This window comes from Corvus cornix, chromosome 15 (genome assembly GCF_000738735.6).
Source record: "Corvus cornix cornix isolate S_Up_H32 chromosome 15, ASM73873v5, whole genome shotgun sequence".
NCBI lineage: Eukaryota > Metazoa > Chordata > Aves > Passeriformes > Corvidae > Corvus > Corvus cornix.
The window spans coordinates 6047190-6067901 of record NC_046345.1 but is presented as its reverse complement, the minus strand read 5'-3'; the positions used below and the strand labels follow the sequence as shown (position 1 = coordinate 6067901).

The 20712-nt window shown below is 41.7% G+C and overlaps 1 protein-coding gene across 1 annotated transcript in view; it reads left to right on the top strand.

Annotated features, from left to right (window-relative positions):
• GALNT9 (polypeptide N-acetylgalactosaminyltransferase 9) overlaps positions 1-20712 on the top strand; it is a 131283-nt gene that overhangs the window by 33159 nt on the left and 77412 nt on the right. The window contains exons 3-4 of the mRNA XM_010398477.4: positions 12032-12198; positions 13955-14129. Coding sequence (XP_010396779.3) covers positions 12032-12198; positions 13955-14129 — 342 coding nt within the window. The remainder of the gene's footprint in view (positions 1-12031; positions 12199-13954; positions 14130-20712) is intronic.

The window sequence follows — 20712 nt, the reverse complement described above, 5'->3', positions numbered from 1 at the left end:
GAACAAGACAGGCAATGAATTCAGGGTGGTGTTTCTTTTCCTTTTATGTTTCCTTGCATGTCTCTCTGTTACACTACACCTGAGATTCTTTGTAGGGCTTTGAAGGAGTTCTAATGCTTTGAAATAATGTTTCCCGTTTCTTTCTTAAAAGGTGTATGCAAATTTAGTTCTGCTGACAGTGTGAGGTATGTGTTATCTCCAGGTGTCTTCCTGATGTAGCTTTAAAAATTACCGAGTTCTGATTCCTATTTTATTTGGATAGGTTTCATAGTATAGGAAAGTCAAGGTTTCAGGTCACATAACCTCAGGGTTTTTTAGTTGTTGTTGTTTGTGTCTTTGTGATAAAAACATGAACAGGCCAAAATGTCAGACAATTTACTCTTCTGTCTGAAATAAAACTGAATTGTGAACTCCAGGTTGATGCAGTGTTTCATTTTAATAGTGTCAGTTCGTGCTTGTTTTGCCTGTGTCTCCTGTTTTGAGTGAATTTAGTGCTAATAAAAGTGAGAGACTCTTAAAAGTAGCCAGAGCCAGAAGTACCTGACAGATACAGGCTGGCAAATGTTAGCTCCCTGTCTTGGTTAGCTTGATCTAGATGCTTTCCAAGGTTTGGTTTCTCTGAAACAGCATCTGCCAGTTAAGCTGTTTGAAAGTTTTGTGATATTGGAGTGTGGGGACTCAGTTTTCTTTTCCTCCAGCTTTCTGAAATGTTTTTGTCTTCTGTTACATTGCATCTAGACCTTCTGCTGTGGTCTCAAAAACAAACCACAGTCAATCCAGGCCACCTTGCCAAATGCAGCTCCAAAGGAGCTTGGTCTAAGATGTGCACCCACAATTTCAGGTGGTGTTGGTGTGTCAGAATTTATCAGTGAGGCACTTAGCAGATCTAAATTACTGGAGATATCATCTCTGTGTATTACTTCTGCACAAGCTCCCTGTTTCTCAGCTTCTGGAAACGAAACCCTCTGGAATTGCTTTTTACCTGTGTGAGATGCCTTCAGGTTGTCAAATAGTTTCTTAATTAGTTTATTTTCTTCTTTGCTCCAGGGGATATTATTTATTCTACACTCCTAGACTTTTGTTAGTCTGCATTTATGTGTTTTGTCTTGTGAAGGCCCCAGCAGTGGGCTGGCCTCTGGGGTGGTATGAAACATGCCTCTCAGGCAGACACGGTACTTCAGACTTGAATAATGGTGGAATATTAACAGCAGCAGTAATAATTAAAACAGTGCACTAAAATACCTTGGGGTGTTGTTGCTAAGCTAGTCTGTACCCCAAAAATTTCAGAGGAAAGGCATAAATTTTAGTTCTTTCCATCCACAAAGTGAACAGTTGTCTCATTCAGTGACTGGAGTAAGCTTTCATCCCCGCCATGGATGTTTCATTAGGACACAGTTCTCCCAGAGGGTCATGGTGCAGTTTACATTAAACTCAAGATAAAAATGACATTGAAGCTTTGCTCCTACATTTTCTGCACTGCCTGAAAACAAATGTTTGACCTCCAGCTACTCCACTGGCTTATTGCCTTGGTGTTATTAACCCGCGTGTACCAAGAGGCAGGGAATTTGTGTTCTGTTTGCTCAGAGAGCAAACTCCACTCCTTTGCCTGACAGACCTGGGAATCTATGGAAGCACTGGGGGGAAGGTTTCTCTAAGCGCAGGTCTGAGCAAACAGTGTGGAAGGCCCTGGTTGGATGTGTGTGTCTGCAGATGAGGGATGAGGAAGGGCACGGTTGTGAACAGAACGTCAGCCTGCTGGGCACGCAGTTAATGGCAATGCCCCGTTCCCCCAGTGCAGAGCACTCACTCCTGGCTTTCTCTGTTGTGGCAAATTAATTTAAGTCTGCAAACACTGAGGATGTGAATTTAAAATGCTTGTGTTCGGTGGACAAGATAGAAAAGATACCAGAAAACATAAAGTGAAAAGGGAAGTAGTTTCTCAGCAGGCTGGTTTGGGCAGGAGCAGTGCAGGAACACTGATGTGCTGCAATGGCCAAATCCTCTCAGAGCCAGGAGAAGGCTTTGAGTGTCCTTGGCCTGCTCAAATTCACAGCCTTACTTATGTACGTTACCTGGTCTAGGACATGTGCCTAATTTCTGTCAACCTGAGTGAAAAGCAAGCACATGTTGACCTGGTTCTTTTTTTGAATTAGGATAAGAGCCCATAAATATAAAAAATCCCCATACATTGCACTGTTTTGCTGCTATCAAGCGTGTGCTCTAGGTATTAGCTGTGTGCTAGACAGTAATTGTGGCTGGATTTTTAAAAACTGTTTTCATTTCTACATGTAACCAAAGCTAAATAAAAACGCAAGAGTTTTCTCTATTTATATAAACTGAAGCTATATAAATAGTTAGAAAGGAACTGTTGTTAACATTTAACTTCTAAGTTCATGAAATTATCAAATACTGTGCTGTTCACCTCTAACTAGCCTTTAATTTAAACAAAAGCTATAAAAGTGCAATTAGGCTCCAGTCCAATGAAGCACTTAAATATGTTCCTAGTTTCAAGTGTATTAATAACCCCAGTGAAGTTAAGACATGCCTAGGTGCTTTACTTGAATAGGACATTTCACAGAGTAGTTACAATGCATAGAGAACAATCCTGCAAGTATCACTGGGGGAGATGGAGAGAGGAGTAAGGTCCCATCTGCACTTTAGGATTTGACTGCTGTTGCCTGATGATTTATCCTATGGGATCCTGATCCAGAGTTCATTGAGAGCTTTGGATGTGCTCCATCATCTGATTGTCAGGCAGCTTCCTACCCAGATACAGCACATGCACCTTCCTTTGTCCTCTCTGCCTGACTCAGACTTTTTATAAACACTCTGCTGCTGCCACCAGGCTCTCTCCTCAATCCCATATAAAGCATCTAAACATCATGGATTTAATACTCCCATTTTCAGTGCTAAATCAATGTTCTTTATGCATTTGTTCTTGGAACACTGCTCTGTTTGAACCATAATTCTTCCCACATACCATAAACTTGGTTCTGTTTTCACTCTGATAGGAATTGATCATTAAAAGTAAGAGGAAGCCCATGACTACTGTTCAAACATTTCAAGGCCATTGCTGGTTAGTCAAATGAGCTTGTGCACCACCTCAGCCAAGTGTTGTGATTACTAGGGGAGCATTACCTTTCTGGGCTACAACCAGCCTTGCAGCAGCTGGGAGAAGTGAAGATTAAAGAGCTCTCACTACAGTTTTGGCAGGCAGTGGTGGGGTGGGTTTATTCAGTTTATAGCTGACCTCCCATTTGGTGGTTTACTCCTCCAACCATCCTGTATTTGTACATAGGTAGAAAGAATCATTCTGCTGCATAACTGAATTTGACCAAAGATTAAAGCTGGTCTCCTGTGAAATACACTGGAGCCCATTAAAGAAGGGATTGTTTGCCAAACATTGTTGTATATCCTCCCAAGACCATAAAAAACATTGTTAGCTGAAGTGATAGTGGAAAATTATTGCATTCCTCTATTCTCCTCCTTACCACTACACTGCAGCGTGACAGCAAACCTGTAATGAAATTCATGAAGTGCTCTGCAGCAGTTACCTTGAAAACTTTTTTATTGCCCTACATTTCCAGGTAACACTGTGACACTCAGCCTCTGTCCAGCACCAGCAACACCAGCTGAGGCAGAGAGATAGTCAAAATTAAACAAAAGTACCTGGAATTTTTAATATTAAGTACTTGCAGTACATTTTTTAATAGTCAAGGATAACTTCCTCTATTTACATATTATTATCTGAATAACAAATAGCTTCAAGGGTACAGCAAACTGTTCTGTGCAAATGGAAAAGGGTGAGCTTACTCTTATGCATTATTTATTGAAAATAATTCCTTTGATTTCATCAACTCCACTGCTTTTCCTTTGTGTCTGGCATGGGCTCAGTAGGCAATAGGAGAGATGCTTCAGAGGAGGGGTGGTGTCTTCAGATACATAACCTGCTGTTGGGTGTCTGGGCTGTTACCATCTCACTCCCTGCAGACATGCTGGGACTAATTATTCCTTTGCCATAAAGAACCTTTTCTGGGATCTTGATGCATCACCTTGAGTGGAAAAGGACTCCTTTAATGGGAAATGTACTGACAGTCGCTGCTGGAAGTGCAGCTAAATGGCTTCACGTGGCTTGCTGGAGAGCAAGGACCCTTGGTGGCAGCAACAAGAAGTGGTGCCACTGAGTAGCAGCCAATTTTGTGAATGCACCCTGGAAAACAACTTCTGGCTTTTTGGGTAGCTCTTTGTGAACCTTCCCTATTTGAAATAGGAGGTCTTAGTTTTGGCAAAGCAGAAATGAGAGTGTAAATTCTCTGTTCCCCACGGACAACATGGTTCCCAGAATTAAGTTTTAAAAAGTTGCACAAAAGGTAGTGTTTTCCTGAATGTATTTTGCTGCTATGAACTTCAAATCAAATTGACACAAAGTTTGGCCTTTATTTAATAATCACTTCATCAGCTTCACCAATTTTTATATTTCACTTAACTTCAAAGAGCTCTTCAATCTCAAAGCAGAATTTTCTAACACTGCCTTTATGGCTTTTTTTAAATAAAATTCTTCACTAGTTTTTACTTCAAAAGGATGCAAGCTAAGAATCCAGCTGGAATTGGAGTGAGGATATTTGCAAAATCATGAGAATCACTAAACAAGCCATTTGTTTTAATCACCTAAAATGAGGCAGAATACATGTCACTTGGAATTTAGCTGAGCTCCCCCTTAAATTTAAGTGCAGCACCATTAAAAATAAAGTTGCACAGGGGATCTGTTTTCTTTGGGGATTTTTGGAAAGCATTTGAAAGCAGATTTCAGCCTCTCCATTAATTTCAAATGAGCCTAATGCTTTGTGATGCAGCATGCATACAGCCAGAGGCAGATCCGGACTGGCACACTGGGGGATAGAGTGGAAATTTTTTACAGATGGTATTTCAAAACATATTAATGACTCAAGGTAAGTTACAAAAAAAAAAAAAAAGGCAAAGACTTTTTACTACAGAAGGATGTGAGCACGAGCTTTTAGCCATTTTTCATGTTAATAAAGAGGCTTGTTTTTAAAGTGATTGAAACTAGTTTTAGCATTTTTATATGTATAAATCAATAAGGGTATTAGACATAATGGTATGTTTCTGGTATTGTTTGCCTGAGGAAAACCAGAAATAGCTCACTGAAATACAAAGCCTCTTATTTTATGTGTGCAGCAGCTACTTTTGAAGAGTCTAATAATCTTAAATATAAGGGTTAATATTCTTCACAAGTAGAGTTGTCTTTATGCTGCATTTGTTAATTCTGCATTTATATTGCGCTACCAGTCACTGATTGACAGTTCTCAGGGCTTTCTACTATAAATATAAAAATAATTTGTCATAGAGAAAGGAGGAATTAAACCAAATCGAGCAAGTGTGTTATAAAACAAAAGGCACGAACATGTGTTGGGTTTTTATGTGCAGAGCAATTAGTCACAGTTGTACTGGCCTGGAATTTAAAAGAAAGGAAGAAGAACAAAAAACAAAGCTGTGATTCTCAGGAAACACTTGTCCAATGTGTGTTATTGGAAGTTCATGGGGAGCTTTAACCTACCTGTGTCCAGCTTGAAAGGGCTCTCTCCTTCATAGAAATATTAGAGGACTGAAATTCCTGTAAATTTGGTCTTTCCTGTAGGAAATAGGACAGTGAAGAGAGAGTCCTAAAGTATAAAAGGCAGTTATTTTAGGAAGGCTGCCGCTGTTCTTCAGTCTGCAAATCCTACAGACATCAAATCCAAATGTTCAGCCTGGGAATGTGGGAAATTCCCATGACCAGGTGTGTTCTGGAAAACTCATTGCACATTGCAATAAATTGCTTGTGGCTGACATGGAAGAACATTTTTCCTTGATACAGGAAGTGTTTGAGGTTAGCTCAGGTACAAGGACTTGGTCTGGTTTCTTTCTGATGAGTGTGGGGGATTTCTTTCTTAGCCTTTTGGATGCAAAATAAGAAAAAATATGTCAAGAAGCATGTGAAAAAAGCTGCTGGGAATTCCCACAGTATGGAGTAGATTTAAGATCTCACTTTATGAGAAAATGATCATCAACATCACTGTGTATGAGGAAAGATGGAGAACAGGTTATTTTAGTGGATTTCCTCTGACTTACAGCACCAACAAGAATTGCACCGTGTGTTGTACCTGCACTTCTCCAAACATTCAGGAAGAAGGAGAAGGCATTGATTTTTCTGCTGGAGGATATTTGAAAATGGAGGCTGTTCCATAAGGAACACAGAAGAAGGCATCTTTTGCTATCAACATAATTCCTAGGCTTTTTCTGAAAATGATTCACTTCTTGTTTTACCTTAGTTGTAAGTGTGCTGCTTTTCTCAAGGTACATAGAGCATCTGTGTTCTGTACCCCTGCTCTCTTGTTCACAGTTGTATTTATATGTTCTTAGGGAATGCTGTCCCTGGGCTGAAAAACAGGAGCAGAAAGTAAGAGCATATTCTGAACTCAAAAATTTACCATTTGGGTTTTTGGATAGGGCAGGAAAATCCACCCTCAATAGAAAGAGAATGTTGTGCCATAATACAGTTAACATCTTCTGTTGAGAGGAAGAATTAATTAGGAAGGAGTTGGAGCCTCTGGCTGACAGATTCATGATCCATGGAGCTAATCAGTTTTGTGGCCTGTCACTGCTTTTGCTGCTGACTGGTCAGCAGCTGGATCCCATGCTGGGGAAGGAGATGTTTGCAGCTTGTCACATTTCCTCTTTTGTGCCAATGGGGAACAGGAAGGTAATGTTAGTTTATTTTTGCAGCTCAAAAGTTACTATTACATCCAGCACTAGCTGTAAAGCCTCAGTGCCTTCCTGGAGAAAGAAATCGGGCATTGAGCTAGACACTAAATTAAGTGATTTAGCTGTGGTAAATCGTCTGTGCCTATAGAAGCCACAGCAGCATTTAGGTGCTAAAAGGTAACCATGTAGGTAAGATTAGTCTGAGCCTTTGGTTTAACAGGGCTCAAAATACATATTGATCTGGTGATTAAAAGTAGTATTTGTTAGTATTAAAGAGCAAGGGTTCAATAATCTTTTTTAATATTTATCTTTGTCCTTTCATTGATCATGTACCAAATAAGGAGCTGTTCCAAGTCTTTCTCCTGCTGTGGCTATAAAACATGAACACAGATCATTCTGAAGCTTTCAAGGTGCAGAACATGTTGGGGTAGGGGTTTTTTGTGCCAGAACTGCAGATGTTTCTTCATGCCCTGCAATTTCATCAAGTTTGTGAAGGAGAGAAACCTTCAGTCATCTCCATCCCAGTAGTTCATTGGAAAAACATATCTTGTATTAAACACTTTAAAGATTCATGAAGCAGCTTTAATTTTGTTTGCATTTCTTCCTGAAGGGTAAAGCTGTCAGAAATCTCTAAATGCATTGCTTAATCCATTTCCAAACTCAGTATATTAAGGTCTGCAAGCAAAACTCATTTTTGGAGTTTAGCAAGTTTGCAGACAGGAAAAAAGGGCAGGGGAAATAGAGCAGGAAAGATTTTTCTTTCTTTGGTAATGCACTGAACTACCAGCATGGCTGCAGTGTCAGTCGTTCACAAAAAGTAGTGCAACCCAAATGGACTGTAAGAGCAACCTGATAAACAGAGGACTTCATGTGTTTCGCTTGGATCAGATACCAATAAACTAAATACATCTATCAGGGAATGAATGTTCAGACAAAAGAAAACTTCCTTCCTCCTTTTATTGCCATGAGCAGGTTCACGTGCAGCTCAGTACCTTTTGTTTTCTCATGTCCCAGTTTCTATGACCTTTTTATGTCAGTACATGGGGTTTTTTTCCAAGGTTCTGGTCTGCCAACCAAAGAGCTTTCCCTGTTTTCTTATGCCTGCAAGACAGTGCTCGCAGTTGGGCTCAGGAGGCTGGCTGGGAAATGTTCATCTAAGGAACCAGTTCAATGTAAAGGAAAGAATGAGTGAAAATCATCTCCAGAATAGAGAAAAATGATCTGACATCAAGCTCTCTATCATGTACAAAGGAAATACCTCTGGGTTGCTAGCCAAGCTCTGCAGTAGCAAATACAGAATGAGAACACTCAAAAGACCTTTCCCAAGACAACAGCAGGATGCCCCAGGTTTGATGCTTGGCGTGTTGAATGAAAGCTGCCTGAAGGGCTGTTTCACATATCCGGTCTAATCCATCCTCAGCTGGCCCATGGAAGTGATTAGCCATGGCACTGCCAGCCTTTGCTGGAATCCCTAGTCCTGCACACATCCAGGGTGTGTCCCTGTCCAGGGTACCTGTGTGCCCTGGAGACCCGAGCTCCTCTGCTGGTTGTATGCTGTGGGGCCTGCTGACAGTTCAGAATTTGAAATTTTTTTGAAAATTTGAAATGATTTGAAATCACAGGAATATCCCACGGAAGCTGTGCCTGCCCAGCTCAGACTATCGTTAGCTACCACAGAGGTCAAATGTGCACTCTGAATTCTTCCTGAACTCAGGAGTGCTGGATGTTAACGAGGCCAAGTTTCAGCTATTGATTACTGTAATTGTCCTCCCTCACCTGGTTGCCACAGTTCACTGTGTGGTCAGACCTGGTACACAGATGTGGAGACTGTGCTGGCACCCTGCTCTCTTCCCTGGCAGAGCATTGGGTGCTTTAAACTCTCAGGCAATTCACTGCACAGCATGAGGGCTGAAAAAGGCATGATTTCTACATTTCTTACTAGAGTTCTGTTGGCAGTAAGGCTGAAGGATTGTAAAGGTGTGCCTTGCTAGTACATTTTGCACAGTTTGATTTCTTCACATTCCAGTAATTTTCTTCTCAAAAGAAATAATAAAAGTGACTAGTCTTGTGCTAAGCTGCTTCATCATTAGCTCATAGATTTCTTGTTGAAACCTCTGCATCCAGGCTGCTGCTCCAACCGTTTTCTGCAAAGATGCCCTTTGGCTCATTGAAAGTCAATAGGTTTGTTACAGCCTTACCTTTTTCCTCTGTAATGAACTGTCCCCTGCTGCCTTGCTCCAGGGCCATCAAGGGCTGCTCCAAGGAGGACTCTGTGTGTTCTGACACTCTGATTTTCTGTCCCTTGCATACAGGCACCACTGGCTGACCCACTGCAGTGCACTTGGTCCATTGTCAGCCTCTGGCTGAGCAAAGGTGGTGAGAGGTGACAGTCATGGGTTTGCTTTGGCACTTTGAGACTTGCTAATGTCACTGTTTGGCTCAGAGTGTCAAGCTCTGGTTCGAGTTTCTTGGAATGAAGGAAGTATTAACTGTAAATTGCTGTGGCTGGTATCTAATTAGAGAACACACTGGGAAAAACTCGGGCGACAATCCAGAAAAGCACTTAAGCACCCACTGATTTTTAAGGAAAGACACCTCAACTGGGACTGCTCATGCTCTCAAACACCATCAGAAGTGTTTGTTAGCAGACCAGTAATTTCTCCTGACTACCTCAGCACATCGATCCCATTTTCTGAAGTGACCTAAGGAGTTGGGAGTTCAAGGTTGACTTGAAGTCTGCAGCAAATAAACCCTTAAATCACTTCTGTGCTTTGGAAAGTGCTCAGCTGGACAGCTGCTTTTGTTGTTCTTCATCCTCACTGCAGTAAATAAATTTATGACAGCTTTTAAACTGCTGCTAAATTCCGAGGTTTTGCTTTTGCACATCTAGGTGTCCCTGTTGCAGTGGCATTACCAAAAATATTCCAATATATATTGTTTGGAGTGCTCTTTTCAAATGCAGCCAAAATGCAGTTTTTCAACTATGTCCTGCTAATAGAAAAAAAAAGGGGAGAACTGCCAGACAGAAGGTTGCAGTGAGAAGTGATAGGGATGACTTCATCCAGGTGGAATAAGAAATTCAAACAAGTTTTTTATCTAAAGCAGTCCCTGATGCCCTACAGTGTAAGTAATCACTGAGAACTAAGGCATGAAAAGTCTTGTGAACCAGCAAGGCCATGGAGTGACACTTGGGACAATAATGCATTGATTTAGTGTAATGAAGAACAAATAAATAAAAAATTAGGAGGTTATGGTTTTGGTGTGCTGGTTTTAAAGCTGGAATTAGATTTTTTTTATTTTTTTTTTTCCTCAGAATGAAAGCAGGAGGGTGGCAGGAAAGCACTGGAATTAGTCCTGCTCACGCTTACCCTGTCAGTCTGACCAGGAACATGTGGCTGGATGCCCAGGTGTTTCAGTTCACTTGCCAATAAAACAAATACTTTTTACTCTGAGAAGTTCAGCAAAATTCCTAATTCTCTGAGGTCTTGTAGTATTCCAGTGGTTCCCTGTCTTTTCCTAGGCAATCTTGGTCCTTCCACACATGCCTCTTTGTTTTGGACATTTGTGATCATCCCACCTTTCCTGTAATTGCTTGTCCCTTCTGTAGTAAGTGCTGCTTTGACTGACCTCTCATTCTTGCTGTAATCCCTCCTCCTGTGTCACAACCTCTTACACACTTTCCCACCGTCCTTTCCTGCCAGCTCTGAGTGCTGCTGCAGGACCCCACGAGGATGGATGGCCTGGGGTGGGCTTCCTCCTCTGCCTCACCTCCACCTGGGGACTGGTCTGTATTCCTGAGGTGCAGTTTGTGATGTGTTGATACAAGTGAGACTCTAGAGAAAATTGCTGTCAGGTAAAAGATGTCCCTCATCACAGGAAATCTTGCAAAGTCCATGTTTTTAGCTGATGGCTCTTTCCCATTACTGAAGTATTCCTGACGGACTTCTTTGATATGTTGGTGTGCTCAAGAGGAAAATTGCATTCAAACAAGAAATGCAAAAAAGAGGACTGTGTCAGAGCATTCACACTCTCCTGAAAACCTCTCTACTTGTTCCAGGCTTATTTTTAGGCTTTGTAAGAGTGCTGCTTAGCCAGAAGTTTTACACAGTGGTCCTCTGTGTGGCACAGGCCACCAGCAAGCTGCCAGTAAGTAGCTATGGTAACACTGGAATCAATGACAAGTGCTCAGGTCTCTGAGCAGATAGTGCTGGGATCAGGAATTATGAACAATTACACTTTACCAGAATTCATAACTGACTTCCAGAGGTTACTCAGCAGTCAAGCATTTGTCACCTGCCCTATCCCCATGACTGCTAATAGTGGGGAAAAAAGTGATTGTTATGCCAAAGTAATGAGCATAGAGGTCAGAAAGTTTGATAAGAGCAGGAGAAGTCATTTTCTGTGATATCATTAGCAGTATTTTAGAGAGCAGATTCAGTAATTGCTATGGTAATTCTGAATGGCTTTTGACTGTGAGAACACGGAGGTAGTTTTTAAAGTTAGATCTTTGCTAATGGGAGAGAATTCCACTGAAATAAGGCAGTGTGGTGTTACAGAGGGGCATGGGCCGAGGACTTGGGAAGCAGGAGCTCTGCTCTGTGCTGTGTGACTTCTCCAGGCCTCAATTTTTCTTCTCAAAATGGTCTGTGGTAAAATATACGTGTCGGTGAGCAGCACAAAAGCAAATTGTGAATCAGGATGTAGCAGCCTAGCAAGTTGACGTCTCAGAGGGAGCAGACCTGTTTACAGATATTTCAGCAAGTGCAGGCCTGTACGACAGCCATCACGTGTTTGTTATTGCTGCACAAACTGCACACTCAGAAAGGGTGGCAAGTGCTCTCTGGATGGGCAAATCCAAACTTTGCTCGAGTGAATGTTGGTTTGAAAAGTATGAGATGCGGTTCTGCTGATGGTTCCCCTGGGAGCACAGCCAGGGTGTGCCATTGTAGGCCTTCTCCAGGCTGGTTTTGAGCAGAGTCATTGATGTTCCTTTGGTTTTCAAGAGATGCTTTTAACCTTCCAGGGAATGAAGCTGCTACAAATCTGTGTGCATGCACACACCCTGTGTTTTATACTGGGCCAATGAAGAGGTTCCTGCTCCTGACCAGGTTGATTCTTTCAAGCCTTTACCACATCTTTCCTTGGGGTTAGAAATGACAAAGTCTGCAAATCCCTACCCAGATGGAGAGCAAGGAGAAGAGGATGCTCTTCAGTCTGTTTTGCCTCCCAGTGGCTGCTTGGGTTTTAATTGTGTCTTTCTTCTCTCCAGGTGCAAGCAGATGACCTACCCTGATGACCTGCCCCAGATCTCTGTGGTGTTCATATTTGTGAACGAGGCTCTCTCTGTCATCCTGCGCTCCGTGCACAGCGTGGTGAACCACACCCCATCCCACCTGCTCAAGGAAATCATCCTGGTGGATGACAACAGTGACAATGGTGAGCTTTTGTCACTTTGCCTCTGAGTACTGTACCCTGTGGGATTTCTAGATGTGCAGTGTAAATGTGTTTGTTGATGAGAGGGTTGATTGAGCCATTTGCACAAAGCTGTGAGTAAATATTGACTATTTGTATAACAAATAAACATTATGTGGATAAACCCTGTTGATTTCATTGAAACCCTCACGGAATGAAGGCATTTGTGTAGGCAGTCTTAATATGACACTTTTCTCCAAATTTTCAGACCCAGAGGAGTATCATCATTAATACACTAAAAGTTTAAATTCTGCTTCCAAGGAAAAGTGAGGCTACAGATTCTCCCTAAAGAAAGTTCCTGCTCTTTTACATGGCAGCACATTGTTTCTTCATGATTTAATCCAAAATCAAAATACTGGTGAGCATACAGGGTGCTGTTGATCAGCATGTTTCACAATACAGTCATGTTTGAAGAATTCTCAGGATACAAGGGGCTAGCAGTATTGTTGTGTGTAAAGTTGTTGTACCTTAGACTTCTAGAACTGATACATGCATCCTCTAAAATCATATTTATTTCCAATAAGCCTAAAATTTAGCACTTCCTCCTCAGATAAACAGCTTTAAGTTCTTTCAGTTTTAAGTTGCTGTTACTCTTCAGGATCCCCAAAGAGACGGGAGAGCTGAGAGAAGAGATAACTCAAACAAAAATAAGTTCCAAAACCTGTAGATTTAAGAAAATGTTTGTGCAATTCAGATTTTAGTTATGGCAGTGTAACCTGTGGAGTAATTACGTGAGATTGCAAAGTGTTTGAGGCAAGGCAATCCTGAGGAAAATTGAACTCATCATTTCTCAGTGAACTCTTAGATGGCTTTTCTCTGCCACTCTTCTAAATAACTGGAGATTTATCAAGTCTTTGATTCCAATGGTAATGATTCTATTGTCTAATATAGATCAGAAAAATGAGGCTCCTAATGTCCTGGAAGCCTCTACTAGTTTTCCTGATAAATATATTAGGGCAAAAGCCACTTTATGAATACCTTTCAGTGTAAAGGAATTACCAAACTACATTGATTTAAAAAAAAATAGAGAGACCGTTTTGGTAATTTGCCTGTTTATGAGCCTCTTGAAATGAAGCTGAGAAAGGGTGAATGAGTTCTGCTCCATCTGTGATTGAATGCCTGAAAATGAACAAAAGAGAAGTCTAATTGAGATCTTCAATATCCATTTAGTTAAAAAAGAAAGAAGCCTGGTACTGAGGAATCTTAATTATATTTAAGGGAAAACCCTGAAAATAAAGGGAAATTAATTGTGATCTGAATTAGGTCTTGACCCAAAATCCATTGCGGTTATTTTTCAAACTCTTACTGAACAGCATAAATCAGAAAAAAAAATCACCAGACTGACATGTTACACTTCCTTATGGTCAGAATTGCTCTTCCAGAGGCCAGTTGTAACCTAACACGAATCATCAGAGAATTAGAACGGTAATTATTTAAAAATATTTAGACAAACTACTTCTTCAGCACTATACTCAAATCCATCAGGCCACATTAAACCTGGGAAGTCTCTGGTGTGTAGGGAATTTCTCTTAGCTGAAACCCCTGGAACTGGTCCATGCCTCAGCTGTGATACTGGCTTTGTATCTGTCAGACTGACCAGGGGTTTAGGAACATTTAAGGATTCCTTTCCCTTTCTGTTGCAGAATAAGAGTAGAACACAGCATTGCAGGGCCTTTCTCATTCTAAATGTTTGTGTGGCTTGGTTTTTTCTGTCCTGCAGTTGAGCTAAAATTTAATCTGGACCAGTACGTCCATAAGAGATACCCGGGCCTGGTGAAAATAGTGCGCAACAACAAACGGGAGGGGCTGATCCGAGCCAGGATCCAGGGCTGGAAAGCAGCAACCTCTCCTGTGGTCGGGTTCTTCGATGCCCACGTGGAGTTCAACATTGGCTGGTAAGTGCTGGCTGTTCTCAGAGGGACTGTGGCACTGGGACAGTGGCACTGGGACAGCGGCACTGGGGCTCCAAGGCTGTGGGAGGGCTTTGCTCAGCTCAGCTTACAGGGATGAGGCGGCTGCAGGCTGCTGTTACCACATCAGCAATTACTCCTGATTTGTGTTCCTGATTATTGCAACATTGCTGACAGGCTCCTGCAAGATCCATAAAAAAGCTGTTGTGCCTGGTCTAGCACAGCTCAGTGGAGAGAGAAGTAATTGAAACCACAATGGATGTGAAATCCCAAAGCAGTCAAATGGGGAGACACCATTAAGGAGGCTCTGGGCTGGAGGATTTCAAGTGCTTTTTTTACCTCCTTGTCATTTTCTAGCATTTCTTCTTAAAACCTTGAATACCAATCTGATTTCCTCATAAATTTTCTTGCATTTACATTTGAAGGAAACATTAAATTATTGCCTGAATATTTTAATAGGGCTTGAAATTAGCATGCCTTTCCCCATCCCCTTTTGGTTTAATGGGCCACAAGTGCATTTGAAATAAACCTTTGTAGCACCACTTGGTGGCCAGTATTTGGCATTACTGGAAGTCGGGACTGTCGGAGCTGATTTGTACCATCAGCTGCAAAAGGGCTGCTGGGACCTTCAGCATGTAAAACGTGCATTTTCCAAAGATAGGCTGGTATTTGATAATGATGATGCAGAGTTACAGTGGAAATGATTATACTCTGCAATTCTGGGAGATATCCTCAAATTAAAACTAAAAATAGCTGTACTTACAACTAGAGAGAAACTTAATTGCAAAGGAGTAGAGTGTTTATTTTTATATGTCCATGAATATCTTTATAAAATGGAAGATACAATAAAATAAGTCTTGTAGTGCACCTGCTTTATGTTCATCCCATTTTTTTTCCTTAGGACTATGTTAGACTATAATAGCAGCTGTAGTTAATTTTCTAGAAGCTTAAGAGCGGCTTTAATTTATTTATTTGCTTTTAAAGCAAGTAGATTGTTCAAATCTTTTCAAACATTCATCTAGGGTAATACCAGCTAGGGGACAGGATCAGGGACAGGGGAGAGCATGCTCTGGGTGCTGTCCCCAGTGCTTGTCCTGCCCAAGCTGCAGTTTTCTGAGGCTTGAGGAGAATTTTGTTATCATTTTATAAAGACATTGAGGTCTGACTGATGTACTGTACCCAGGGAAGCTTGGCAGTGGTGTCAGTAAGCAGGGAAGGGCTTTGTGGTTGCTTTGGGGTTTGTTAAGGTTTGGTTTTTTTTACTGTACTGCTTTGCATTAATGTCAGAAAGGGTTGAAATCAGCATAGCAAGAACCTGGACTGCTCAGTGAGAGTGTGTGTGTATCCAAGATAAAGAGTTTGTGTTTCCTGTCTGGTGCACCCTCCTTCCAACAGAGCACTCAGGTCTCAGTTGTTCTGCTGAGCCAGGCTCTGCTCCTGCTATGGGGCACTCGGTGGATAAATGGGGACAGCAAACATGCACCAGGGTCATCCTGTATCCCTTCATTTCAGAGCTGCACCTGTGGGCTTGCAGCGTTCCCTGCTGGTGTTTCTCCTCTTGTTCCACTCAACCTGTGTGGCTGCTCAGAGCCATCTCAAACCCTGTTCCACCCACTTCCTCCTAGTTTTAATTTTGTCCACCTGTGCACATGTGGTTGCCTGTTGTCTCCATTTTCATCTCATCTCCTTTGACTGGGAGGAGCTAAAGTCCTTCCATCTGGACTGCTCTATTTTTTCCCACCAGGTTAGCACTGCCCCCACTCCACAGCCCTATGAGCTCGGGAGTCAAGTGGGAGTCTCTTGTTAAAGCTCTGCTGTTCTGTTCTCCTACTAAGTTGCACCTTGCATGAATGTTTCCCCCCATTTTCAGTGCTTATTTATGTATTCAGAGGCCACACGGTTTGCTCCCACTAAAAGCTGTCTATGGATTATTTGTGAGGCAATTAAAAAGAAGCCAATTCCTTTACCACAGAAAAGAGTATTAGCTTTCTGTTTGGTTTGTGTTCCATCTAAAAGTCAAGTGGCTGCAGTGCAATTTCGTTTCCCAATCTATGGCTGTTTTACCTGCCTAATCAGTTGGCAGATTAATTCATAAAGAATCAAAGAAGGACTTCATCAGTTTCTCATGAAATATGCAGGACTGACAACAAAAAATCTTCTTTAAACAGTAGTGGCCCATTTACAGGTGGCTTTTTGCCTGATACCTCACTGTAGCATTTTATGGGCTCTCACAGCATTGCTCTCCAGGGACACTTCTTCTAAACTAAATTACAATCTGGTAGGATATAAAAAAATACTCTACAACCTGGCAGGTCAAATTAGCTATTGAATTATTTATTTTGCTGTGCTTAATTGCTGCTTTTTGGCTTCTCAGGTGTAGAAATATGTTATCTCAGAGCGGTGATTTTCAACTGACCTGTTCCCCTTAAGGCTTTTGGTAAGGTGAGCCAATACTGCTGCTGTGAGAGTGGGAAGTGGAGAGGACTGCCTGAAAGGGAGGCCATTGCTATTCATTCTCAAATGGAATTTAAAATTAGAATTACAGGGTAATATATGTGTACAGTTCACATGTGAAATTCTACCTGTCCCACTGTAGAACCTGGTCTGTTTTTAATGGTTACTTGATGTCAATGGGAGTCAGCAACCCAGCAGAAACAAGAGAGAGGAAAAGCTCCTGTGCTTTCCTCTCTGAGGGTATATTTAAGCTTGTTTAGTTCAGTTTTACTTCAGTCCTCTGAAGGTTTCATCATTCTTGCTCTGAATTTTGGGTTAGGTCTACCCAGTGTGCCTGAATCCACCTCCAGTAACACTGAGAGCAGACCAGCATATCCTGGATGCTGATTGTGTTGCAGAACATGCAGAGCATTGTATAGACTCGTGCCTTTGAGAGATGGGAAAGAATAACATGACAAGGAGAAGAGACCTTCCCTGCATTATGTCTGGGAGCAGGAAAGAGATTACAGAGATAGAGTGTTAATTCTCTGGGTGAGAAAAAGGACACATTGAGTGAAGGAGAGCAGAAATCAGTACATGAAAGGCAGAAACCACAATATATTAGCAGCCATAAAGAGGGTGCTAGGAGCAATAAAAGAAGACATAATGATAGAGTATTATTGTTGCATTCTATCTTAAGAATTGCTTTTGCTCCTATCACAGAGGTATTATCAGAGCACTGAATGGAGTTATGCAGTCCTGTAGTAATTAAAATTTTGCCAGACAAAGGGCGAGTATCAATAAGGAAGCAGTGAAGTAAGAGGATTTAATCAAAAGATTTCAACATACCGGACATGAGAAAGGGAACATGAAATATAAGTTGAGTATCCATCAGACTGTGTCACACGGGTCCCATCATTATGGATTATCCCTGAAGTTGTATAAAAATATACAGAACTGGTGTTTTAATGAACTGAGAAGAGCTAAAGATCAATATCCCTAGGCCTGTGGATGGTACTTTGCAGATGCTTCTTTATACTGTAAGGTGCAGTTTGCTGTGGTGACCATAAGCAACTGATTCTCAAAAAGGCGTGTAAAGAAGGCAGGAAGCTGATTTCCTCCTCATCTTCTACTGACTTTGATTATCCCAAGTACTCTGTAAGATGTGGCTGTGCTTTTTTGGGGCAAAGCCACAGGGTCTTTTTCCCCCTGAGAGCTCCCTGGTAACCTTTTCATGCAATGTACTGGCAGCCAATCTCTATTCACAGGTAACCTGTCCCCCCTGTTCAAGCTCAGGTGGCTCTCTGGGGATGTGACAAGGTCCAGGTGGCTCTTTCCTTCTAATGAGAAAAGTGGTGAAGGTGAAATTACCTTTGCAGTCCTTCTCCTGTGCAGTCTCTCCCCTCTGGAGTGTTCAAGTGCATCACTCCTGCTCAGGACATGGTTCATTGCAGCATCCCTGGTACCGGGCCAAGGCTGACCTGGGAAGCCCAAATAAAAAGGAAAGGAGAATGTGTGTTTAGTAGGGGAGTTTTTCCTCATCCAAAGCCTTAGGATCATTTTGGTAACTTAATGGAATACACGTTTTAGATAGCAAAAGTGAACCAATATAATCTGAGTGGAGCATGCAACATAAGCCACGTGGGCCTTTGGGATCCGTGGGACTGTGCCAGCCGACACGCAGAGGATGTACCAGAAAAGCAGCTTCAACTGTTCATCTACCTCAACAACCTAGAATGTTCACTGAAGCATCCTCATTGCTTTTCAGTGGTGCAGAAAAGAGCTATTGAGGTTTGGCAGCCAAAGAGCTGATCTTTAACTCTCCAGCAGGCGTTGGGGCCGCGTTCCCTCCGTTCTGGCTGGGGGCTGTGGGTTTGAAACTTCCCTGGGCACGCGGGAATGCTGATAGAGATGTCAGGCAGGACAGATGGGGAAGTTCTCTCTTCTCTTAGAGACCGAGGAAGGGAGAATGAAATTTATTTCTTTTCTAGTTCTCTGAACACTTATTTACAGGAAAGGCATTCCACATTAAATATTCTGCAGATGGCCTCAGTGAAGAATTATGTATGTCCGTAGATCTGCTTGTCTGCATCTGATAAATGTATATTGTCAGTGAAATGTGAGGTAGCATGTAAAATCATGCAAAATAAGCTTTCAGTTTACACAGATTTCTTTTTTCTTGCATTTCTCTGTTAAGTTTACACTTCATGGTACCTGACAGTGGTAGAGCCAGAGTAAGATACGGTGTTAAACCCCTGAGCAATAAAATCTAGCAGATGAGACTTTGTTGACTTTCATTTATGTCTTATAAGGACTCTTCCCTAACTGCTTGCAAGAAAAGGAAAAATTCTGATTTGTGAAAGCAGGAAAAAGAAGGTTGGATTTTTTTAATGTTAGTTCTTCATTTTTTTATTGGAGTAAAAAGTAGCATAGTGATGGTGGAGAAGAAAAAATGACAGCCGTGTTTATGTCAAAAGAACCCAGAGATGAGGGTATTTAGATACCCACCAGGGATAGGGCAGACTTGGAGAGACATTTCCCAATGCAATTCCTGTCATTTAGGAAAGGACTTACTTTTTGAACAAATTTAGAAAAAGTGACATTTGGGCTGCAGGGAGGAATTTTTTGACAATTGCCTTGTACAGCCATTCTGATTAAGAACTGGAAGCTAAGATCTGCTTCTCAGATGGTGCATGTTAGCAAAGCATCCCTGAAGTTGTGAAGGCCATTGAAGTGACAAAGTTGGGCAGCAGAGGATCTGGCCTGCACCATGCATGTGGATTCCCTTGGATTATGTGCATTTATTCCAATGTTGTGCCTTTTTTAAAGTCTGCTTGAAGTCAGCAGGTGTTTTTTACATGTTTTAAAAGGTGAATTATATAATCATGTGCACTGAGGAGCTCATTACTAACTTCTTTTTATCTGTTTTTTATCTGGAAGAAGCTGTTCTTTTTAGCATTGTGAAAAATCAGGCTTCCCTTTGGCATGAATTCTCCAGCAATCTGATAAGGATGTAAGACAACACAGAGTTTTTGTTTGCTGTGGTTTCCCAGGGGGTTGAGCTGCTCTGAATCAAGCCAGTGTTAAATACAGAATGCATATATGTTCAGAGATAGACTTACAATGGGATTAGAGAGGCCTGTGTGATCACAGTATGGCTCCTGCCTTTGCTCTCAATCTTCTTACAAGCTTATTCTGGACTCTGGCTTAAATTCTGCCTTCCAACTCTTTTCCTACTCCCAGTGCTTATCTTGGGAGCATTTACTCTTTGAATCCCATAGAACCAGCATTTTTGGAACTCCCAGTAAAGTCATCATGGGTGCTCAACACCTTGGAAAATCCACTGTTAATGAAGAAATCTTTCCACTGGTAGGCAAAAGCATTGAATGCATGTGCTGTTTAGTGATGTGCTCAACAGACTTGGACAAATCAAAGTGAATAAAATTGAAGTGAAAATACCCTTTAGCCTAGCAGAGTCTATAATAGAACTAAATTTACTGTCCTTTCTCTTCTGGTTTTATTAATTCACCATCAATCTTTTCAGAGAGAGAGGAGGACAGTGACAAATACATCGTTTTAGAGGGGATGGAAGGGAGAGGATCTTCCTATGTCACTCACATTCCAGTCCAAATTGTCTGCTTGGTTTTTATTAAGTGGAAAAAAAACCCCACTGGATGATGTGAAGCACTACCTATAAAGCAGAATCTTTTGATTATATTTAGTTTACTGAAATCCATCATGTCTACGAATATGCCTGGGAGAACTTTCCCTCTTGCTCCAGTAAATAACTTGTTAACAATGCATGCTGCTCTTTGCCCATAAAGTATCTTGACTCAGATGCAAGCTGGGAACCTAATATTTTTGCATCTGAGTGAAAAATGGAGATGGATCCCAAAATTCACATCTGGCTTATGCACCTAATCAGGCAGGGCTGAATCCTGCCTCGCTGCCAGCGGTGGCCATGTGGAAAGGAAATACTCCAACACCACATTGCAGCTCATCAGCTCCATGTGTTGGACATACTTGGACTTCAGCAACCTCTTCCCCTCTTATCCTTTCAGTCCTGTGATCTGCCAGAAGCACCTGACTTCTGCAGATGGACAGCAGAAAAAACAAGATAAAGTGGGGGAAAAAA